Genomic DNA, 9,836 nt, shown 5'->3' with positions numbered 1-9,836 from the left:
TGGATGCTCACAATGTGAACCACTTGAATAAATACAGAAGCTCAGCTACAGAAAATACATCAGTTTAATCAAGATAATGAGATCTTACTTTACAAATTATTTTTTGTACAAAACCAAAACATTGTCTATATTTAATGCCTACAGGACTGCAGTAAGCAAACCCTCAGTAGTACAAGTTAATGCCCCGTCTGCCCCTGAAGACCTTGAGTAGTTTACATTGGGATTTTCCTTACATTACATTCACTCTAATCCATCATGAGTGGCTTAGGCACAAGTCTGTATCATTGCAGCTGTCCCATCTCTCCTGTTTCCCTATACTAGCAGCATATAACACACCGTCTGTTCTCATGGATCGGAGGAATGCAAAAACAATATTGTGAGCTAACAAGTACTTCCCAAAAAGAAATTTTCCACCAGTACCCTTCGGGGAATCTATGGTAGTTTGACCCCCCAAAAAAAATGTAAAAATAGTGACTTGCACACTTAAAAGCAACCTGTTTCTCACATATTTTACACTTCGCATTTGAGCCAAGCTCTAAAAGCCCACATAGTTTGTGTTAACACCCTATTATTATGATTGAGTTGTGACCTATTTAAAAATGTTCTGCAACAGTGTATATTTGAACTCTGCTGAAAGGTGTGATGTAATTTTCCTTTCACCGCCATCAACAAACTGCTCCTGACTGGCAGACACATTCACGGGAAAACTTGAGTTTTGCTGCATGCGAGCAATGTAGTTCCAGTGTCCTCGAGATACTGAAGCTCGTACAGCAATCCTAACTATGTGTAGGAGCAATTTGTCAACTGAGTGGTGCTGCTAATAAACTAGCTATACTGTGTTCAGACTTAAGAGCAGGCTGACAACCTTAAATGGGGCTCTCTGCTAAGATGAGTCTGCAGTCATTGTGATATTTATTGATTCACAGGCAGTCACTGCTGACGGTACGGGGGTTTTGGTCAGTGAACTGTTGAGTTGGATATGGGAGGAGGAAGCTGTATTAGCAGTGATTGGAGGAAGAATAAAGTCCGACGGAGGCACAGTTACACCGGGGACCACAGCTGGCAGGGTGAGAGGTGGAAGACCTATGGAGCACAAACAAAAACTATTACCAACTACTGCAGAGATGCATTTAAAGTCAAACTGGCAACAAAAGCTGTTTTCATTGCATTTTTAGTGATTCAAATGTGGTGGGTAACTGCATAGTTTGCTTTTTTTAAACCATAAATGATTTTCCAGGAGGAGACATACCTGTAATGGTACTTGCTCGCAAATGTGAACGGTATAATGAACTTGCTGAATCACATCTAAGAATGCAATGTCTCAGTAGAAATTAGCATTCATACATAGGTTTCTAAAACTCATTTGAGGATAGAGATATTCTGTATTTCTATTGTCATCGCAAATCCCATGGAAAAAAACTAAGCTATGCATTTGTACGTTTAATACTCAAAGTATGGCCTGTGTGTTTTTAATAGTTTTTGTACATCAACGGAGATCTGTGGAATGAGTTGTAAGCATGCTTTAGCTACACATGCAATACTTGTTAATACAATCATCTTTGGTTTTGATGTGGTGTTTTCATGGGATTTGCGGACTATCAGAATAACACCAGGCTTACCCTTGAAGATGATTTACAACTAACCCAAGCACACTCCAGAGAATACAATAATAATACCTGCATGATGTAATCTACCAACTCCAGGTGGCAAGGTGATATTTAGATTGTGTAAATTGAGAAAGGGTGGAAAACCTCCAGGAAAGGGCATTAAACCTGTGCAACAGATATTATATATTTTAGACAGTGCTGGGTTAACAGACTAATAATGTTGTGCAAGTTTGGGTTTCAGACTAGCTAGCTTTGACAGCCTGGGGAACTCATTTCTACTAACCTGGCAGTGTGGCAGCAGGATTGACAGACAGGGGGACGCTTTGTGTGGAGGGGACTTGGCTGGGCAGTGGGACAGTAGGAGCTCCTGAAACAATTTAACAAAACCATTATTATGTTGCATGTGGATAGAAGCGTCTCTTGGAATGTGCTTTAATGTCTAAATGGGAATGCAGATAGGTGTAGCTTTATAGCTAGGTCAACCACACATCAAATCACACAGGAAACAGTCAGAGATGACAGTGTACCTGTTTGAAGATTGCTAACGACAGTGGTTGGGTTAGAGCTCACTGACAAGCCAGCAAAAGACTGCTCTAATCCAATCGATGCAGAAGATGACACAACAACTGGAACGGTTGGAATGACAGCAGAGAGATGGACCTGGTGACCAGAAATGACCTCAGTAAACAAGCTCTGGAACCTAGATCCTATCAAAATAATGTTTTCGTCCGGATGCAATTATTTCTCTGTTTACAATGCTGAGCTACCTCTGTGAAGTCATCTTTTGGTGGAGGAGCTGGTTCACTGGGAGTCTGTGCAGGGAAACTGATCTTCTTGCCCTCTTCAAATGGCAGTGTAGGTATCCTGTGCAGGTAGCCATAACCAATTCCACAGCCTAGACTGAAGAGACAGCAATACTGTGAGGGGAAAACATCCTAACACAGTAGCCTTAAAGATGATTTCCAATGACAACCTTACACTCCCTAAAACTAAACATCTAACATAGTCATAAACCACAAAAAGAGTTGTAATAATATAAAATGCAGTCAAATAAAACTAAATTAATCTTATAATTAATTATTCTTTTATTTTCTTTTACCAAATGTGAAATGAAAAATTAATGTACATTTTAATTTTATTTAAATGCGTTATTAGAATCATAAATACATTGCAAATATAAAGAATCCTGTTTTTTGGGTTGGTGCAGTGGACAAGACGCATACCTATGGTGTGGGAGACCTAGGTTTGATTCCCACTGCGACACATTCACCAACGTGTCACTGAGCAAGACACTTGCGTGGGCCCAGCAATTGTGAGTCGGTTTGGATAGAAGTGTCAACTAATTGAGTAAATTTAAATGTACTATTTTTTGTCATTCAAGGTTGATGTTTAGTTTAGTCACGCAGCAGTGGTTCAGGGCCAGATTTGCACCTGGATTATATTAGGTTCCTTCGTACTGTAGGAGCAAATCATCATTTTCTAACTAAAAACAATAAAATACCAAAATTTAACTGGCAACAGAAGTCAAATTCAGGTAGATGCGGCTTGTCTTGTGACGGTCATACCTGCCCTCTCCACCCCAGTCACAGTTTGGAGTGATGATCACCTCGCGGCAGTTGTCTGTATCTGTGTTGTAAACGTACAGCTTCAGATCTTTCCCTTCGTGGGATTCAATGACGGAGAACAGATCTTCACTCTGGGGAAGGAGCAGAGATACACGACAGGTCAACCTGTTATCGAATTCAAGTCAACTAATCTACCACTCATCTGCAAAGCAAGTACCTCATTCATGACCGTGTCAGCTCCTATAATGTAGTCAGCGTGGGCCCTCAAACCAGCCAGGGCTGCAGGAGAGTTTGGCTCCACTTCCTGGACCCCAACAACATTTATAAACATATTAGGTGAAAGCAATAACTTTAAAAAATAATAATAATAATAATTTTACACTTCTGTGCTTTTTCTTTTTATGAACAATGTGGAGTATGTATGATGTAAGAATACACATACAATCAAGCTTATAATTCCAAGATCATGAAAGATTAAACATCCCAAAAAATCTTATATCATATCTAAACAGCACGCAGATCGGCAAACACTCACCAAGACATGCCAGACATTCTCATTTGCTCCTTCAAAGCTGCAGAAGCGAATGCTGACTCCCAGAAGCCCCTGGCCGCCCCACATGTTGCTGGGCGTGACCATTGTCTCCCTTACTGCCAGCGTCTTGCTACTGTACAGCAGCATCTTGATGGGCCTCTCCACATTCATCTTCAGCAACTCTTTCAGGGTGTCATTGTCCTTGTTCTATGGGAGATCAAAACAATCAAATCGTCAGGTGTGGCTATATGAGACTTACTAAAGCAGGCCCAACAGCTGCAGCAAGTTTTATTATTGCCATTAAAGTAAGCTTTACCAGTCTAGTGTCAGAAATGGAAATGATGAAATCAAAGAATGGCTCCAGTCCTGCCCGGTGACCAGGGGAATTCTCTTGCACCTGAAAAATACAGCATCATAAAGACAACAAAGCTTTGTAATCAGCGAACATGTGAAATGGTTCATTCTGAGATATAATAATAATAATAAAAATAAATTGAATTTGTATAGCGCTTTTCTTGAACTCACAGTCGCTTGTAGTAGCTAGAGGATGAATAATGACCATTTTTATATTATTATTACAAGATGAGTATTAATAGAAATCTGCTATGCTTGACAGGGTTGTACATCAGAGTACAAAATGATTCTCATATAACGTTAATGAGGAAATGCCATCATCTGCTGGATGTTTACACTCAGTGGCCACTTTCTTAGGTACACCAGAACACCTGTTTGTTAACGCAAATATCTAAATCAAATTAATATTTTATAAACGATTAATTGAGGGGGGAAATGCATGTTAATCTGTAATGAAAGTCTTCTTTACAGCCTAAATCAAAGTAAAATGTAATTAGTTATATAAAAAGGAAAAAAGGTAACGTTAACATGAAAGGGGTATATTCATCGCCTTTTTTGGACATGAAGGCACACACCCATCTTTTAAATGTTATGTTTAGTAACCACACCGGTTATTCTGCCAACAACAACAGCACTGTTCTTTCGCGAAAACTCCCAAAGAGGCGTTCACTTCACTGAGAGACAACAGAGGGGAGTGGATTGAGTAACGTTAGTGACAATTAACCATGGCAGGGCATATCAATGCATACAGCTTAAAAACACCTGACAAAATTGAGAACGGCCAGTGATTATTATACAAAAATGATATGAAACAATAACTAAACACAGTTCACGCACAACATCCGTTTCAGGTCAATGATGATGTACCTCACAGTGTGGGGCGTAACACCAACTAACGTTAAGCAAGCTAGCTAGCGTTACAGTACGAGCACTCATTCATGTTGTTAGCTAGCTGGTGTATGTGATGACAAATTAGCGACGTTTTCCTGTCAAATAACTGCCTCTGCATGAATATATGACTGTCAATATTTAAGCTAGCTGTTAACTCCGTTAGTAAAATGTTAGCTCCTGTCTTTCTGCAGCTAACAGGAGGTCTCTCTCACAGACAGCAAACATGATGCGTCTCACGGGGACATGAAGACGGATCCTACCCTGAGGACGTGGTAGCCTTCAGTTCCTCCACCTGGTATCTCGACGCTCTCAGACGCTCCCATGTTAGCCTGAGTGTGTGTGTGTGTAGTATCAGGGCTGTGTTAGTAGGTGTTAGTTTGCAGGCGGCTCTGCGCCAGATCATGCGCCGTGCCTCCTGTGGTTCCTGGTTCCCAGCACTTCCGCTGTGGTGCAACCCTCTGTCAGGGTCTCCAAACGCCCCAGGTTCATGTCTGCAATGGAGTTTCCACAAATACAGTCCCTCTGTGCACTGTGTATGTCACAGATCACACACGGCAGCTTCACTGCACTGATTACACAGTGACTAACCAGAATTCTGGATTAACACAACCTGCCATCAGGTTTTCTGAGTCACTTTGTGGTAAATTGATCAAACACATTTCTTATATACACCATGTGGGCACAATATAACCTGAAATAATCCCACAAGTAGTACTACTCTTAAGTTAAAACTCAGTAGGCTACTTTTTGCTACTATCTGATTTCTTTTGCTAAAAAACTTTACTTCCAGATAAAATGGTACTCAAAATATAATAAGCTCATGAAACATGATGATGTACATCAATTTGACTTGCCAAAACATTAAAATGCATCAATAATTCAATAATAATGTGGTATTCTTCACAATAAGTACTTTGAAAAGTTAAAATGAGTTGTTGTTTAGAGACCCTACCTTAGATTTTCTGAAAGATGAGTAATGAGCCTCTAAGCCGGTAACTTCCTGTCACAATCTATAACCATTTACATAGCTGTGCATTATCTGTGATAACCTTTTTTTATTCAGATCCCAGCTGCTTTTTGATTTGATCCTAGGTCCAGGGAAGATGGGAGAGAATAAAATTGTCTTTGTGATCAAACTGCAATAATAAGGGACACCATCAATGCTATAAAGAACATGGGCTCAAGGAGTAGATTAATGTGTATGTAGTTGAATATCTCTGTAGTGCAGCAGCTCTTATCAAATAATTTGAAATAAACTTGCTCAGCATCGTGATTCTCCTCATCAATCATCAGTTATCCTGTCAGTCTATAAGTCCACGAGAGCTCACCTTGATTTCGTCTCTCTGCAGGCTGCGCTGGATAAAACACATTTCATTCAAGAGAGATCAAGCATTAGTGTGATATATTCTGACAAAAAGATTTTATTCTTGACATTTTGGTCTGAACTAACACTGTGATTCATATATAACCTAATGATTCTCCACAATTATTATTTTACACTTTGTCTGCTACACTTCTGCTTAAAATGTGGAAACACTGACAAAGAAAAGGGCAATTCTTATTAATTTGACTATCAATTAGAAGAAAATTTTATAATAAAAAACAAAATCAAAACTGACAACATATCTCCAAAGACAAATGACAAAACTGATTATTTTAACAATACAACAAAGGCAGCAGTCTAAAAACATGACATATGCAGAACATGAATAACATGTCAGTAAACACTGTGGTTGATTATTGCATCAACACTACAACCTTAAAACTTAACCACAAAATTGCACCAACATCTCTGAAGACACTGATGCAACACATACAGTTTTTATGTTTTAGCTTCATGACAACACTATGATGCATAACTTGTTGTAAGAAGCTCAGTCCCAGGAATGTTGTTTGCTCTTCCCCACATTTTGACTGGTTTAACCAAAACCTTGTTCTCAAATCCTTTCAGGAGCATCGATCGACAATGTCACAGATTTGGCTACATTTTACATGACAAGATGCACCATAGGTTGCCTGCACTACTCCTTTATGGTGTTTCTGGTTTTCCATATTCTGAGATGGAAAATTCAAGTGTGGTTTCACAGGCAATTAGAGGAAGTGAAACTTGCATGTTGCTAGGCCAACATCATTTTTACATTTGTGTTGTAGCAGAAAAATGTTTCCTCTTACATTTAATCTTTTATCATTATCTAATAATCTCACAGCTCTGACCTAAACTGACCTACACACACACACTGCCCTAGGCAGCAGGTCTCTGGACCAGCTGTATAGGTGTTATAGTACTTCTCTGTTTATTCTCTTTTATTAAGACATTCTTCAAAGACAACGGTTTGTTGTAACTCAATTATTTTCTTAGTCCCTCACCAGTAATATAGAATTTGCAAGACAATGGGAAGAGCTGAAGTGCAAAATTAAAGTCAGTTTCTGTTCTTCGTCCATAAAAGATGTGGAAACTTTACCTTTTGAAGAAATGTTCAGTGTAACTGTGTAACTGTGTATCTGTGTATCGCTTGCCGCGGGATTTGGGATCCTATCATTGTACATAAATATACATAGGATATAGTAGGATATCTTTCCATCCTTCTTTAAATATTTTTTATTCATTACAAACAGTTAGATCAACATATAGACATAGAGCTGAAGTGATTAGTTGATTAAACAATTAGTTATTAGACAAAAAATTGTCAACTCTTTTGATAATCGCTTATAATTTATGTCAATTTTCAAGGAAAAATACAAAACATTGGATGGTTCCAGCTTATTTAGTGTAAGGATTTGTTGTTTGAATAAATTTGGGTGTTGAGCTGCTGGTTAAGAAAAAAAAAACAATTTGAACACATCATGTAGAGCTCTAGGAAATTGGGGTAATTTTCCACAATTTCTTGTAAAAATAATCAGCACAATCACTAATACAAATAATCTCTAGTTGTAGCGGGAACATCAATACCATACACATTTTAAACTCATGGTTCCTATGTGTAACAGACCTTCATATCAATTATTTACTACCAGTGAGAAAGATGCTTTACGTGGTGACACTTGCTCCTTCAAAAAGCAGATAAATAAACTCTGTATTTCAGCAGAAGGTTGCTGACGCCTTAAAACCCAGCGATTGCTGTTCTGGATAGCTCTCTCAGATTTATACTTCTTCAGTCCTCCAAAAAATTTATAACTAAAGCTGCAAAGCACTGTACTTTTGCCACTGACATAAAGTCTGAGGAGGCGAGGGAGACATTAACAAAGAAGCGGCCAGAAATTAAAATGTCCATAATTTGATAAATATCTATTGGGTCCCTTTGCTTTCTGTTCCCACCTTCACACTCTGCATTTCTACACAGTAAGTCTCTACACAAAGTCACAGCTACAAACATCATCAAGCGGTATATTGTCAGGTTTAGATGCTTAATGTCGTGTCTGTGAGAGGTCATTTTTTGCAGGATGAAAGGGTTGTCTAATAAATACATGCTATGTGCTAACATAATGTACTCTGTATTGCTGGGAGGGAGATAAAATGCTAAGTGAATTACAAAAGCCTGTGTTAAGATGACAGAGCAACACAGCCAAACACCAGTACAAGTAGTTATCATGCTGTTATTGTTGTTTATCACTGTAATTTCAGCAACATTAGACACATGTTTCCTGTCCTGCCCCATAGTTCCTATGCGGGGAAAATAAAATGGCAGCAGCCTGTACTTGAAAGCTTCAGAGCTACAAGATTACTGACATGTGCTAGAGGTTGTTTTGTTTATTTAGCATGCATGATAGCAATCACCACACATAGAGCTGCAGTGTAATTGCTCCATGGGCTCAGAGACATTTACTAGCAGCCTTTCAACTTTAACAACCGCCACATTAGCTTTACACTCCCAAGCCGTATAGACAGGCAAGTTACGGTGTCTGGACTATTAATCTCCCGCTTAAAACTTACTTTCTGCCAAGATTAATCAAGCCACGGACACACAGTCAATAACAGGAGGCTATTTAGATAAGTGTAACCCATTATAATTACTTTAGAAGTCAGAGGCCTTAAGGTATTACAATTGATTCTGTTATCGCTGTTCTTTAATGTCAAGCATGCTTGCTATTTGGCTTGAATTTAAGAACAAAAAGAACAGACTGTGGTGGCACATAAACACCTTTTACAGCAAAAGAACACATAATTATTGACCTTTAAATTGAACAACTATAAGAGCAAAACTGCTGCCCATATTGAACTATGAGTTGTTAAGTAAATAAGATTGAAAAGGTTAAAAAAAGAAATTGTTTTCAGACTAAGTTGTGGCCATTGCTGTATGCGTGTATAAATGGTGGGTGGAGAAGACTGAGGGGGGAGGGCTGGCAAGCAGCCCGCAGTCAATACCATCATCATCATTCCATTAGACTTGCCTTACACAATGGGAACGTCAGTATATATCAGGAAGCTAATGTGGCAGTGAATCCCAGGGGTGGGAGATATATTTGGCGCATCAGGAATCCACTGACAAGATTCTTGGATATATAAGAGAGAGGAGTAACACCGTTGAGAGAGCATAGATGCATGGACGAGCGACCTATTGTGTGTCTGAAAGGAAACTTTGCATCGACCTCCAAAAAAAAGGAGTCTGAAACGGAAGTACAATTAACACACAGTAAGCAAAGGCAATGCGATGAATAAACGTGGTCTTTGTTTCATTTGTAGTATTCAAATGGAAGCTAAGTCCTTTGTGTGCATACGTACATGTGTGTGTGTGTGTGTGTGTGTGTGTGTGTGTGTTTGCCAGATGTGAACTGGAGGGTGAACAGACAGTGCAGGGACAGACATTAAGTCTTTCACAGTCTGTTCAATTCCAGCTCCCACCCACCCTCCAGACACAGAGGCTACTGCAAAAACAGAAATGTTCCAAC

At 39.1% G+C, this 9,836-nt stretch overlaps 1 protein-coding gene across 1 annotated transcript; it reads right to left on the bottom strand.

Annotated features, from left to right (window-relative positions):
• Positions 1–46: 46 nt before the first annotated feature.
• On the bottom strand, positions 47–5,400 carry LOC119904096 (Golgi reassembly-stacking protein 2-like). Its single transcript, XM_038720497.1, has 10 exons — positions 5,210–5,400; positions 4,021–4,101; positions 3,708–3,911; positions 3,390–3,476; positions 3,173–3,303; positions 2,375–2,507; positions 2,135–2,267; positions 1,891–1,974; positions 1,677–1,772; positions 47–1,083 (listed from the first exon to the last, which is right to left on the bottom strand). The coding sequence occupies exons 1-10, from the start codon at positions 5,270–5,272 to the stop codon at positions 884–886; spliced, it is 1,212 nt and encodes a 403-aa protein (XP_038576425.1). The 5' UTR covers positions 5,273–5,400; the 3' UTR covers positions 47–883.
• Positions 5,401–9,836: the final 4,436 nt, after the last annotated feature.

The sequence above is a fragment of the Micropterus salmoides genome, unplaced genomic scaffold, assembly GCF_014851395.1.
Source record: "Micropterus salmoides isolate LMB-PRFRI ecotype aquatic unplaced genomic scaffold, ASM1485139v1 Ms_hic_scaffold_15, whole genome shotgun sequence".
In the NCBI taxonomy this organism is placed as follows: domain Eukaryota; kingdom Metazoa; phylum Chordata; class Actinopteri; order Centrarchiformes; family Centrarchidae; genus Micropterus; species Micropterus salmoides.
Note: the sequence above shows the minus strand (reverse complement) of the source record. Positions and strands in the feature narration are given on the sequence as shown.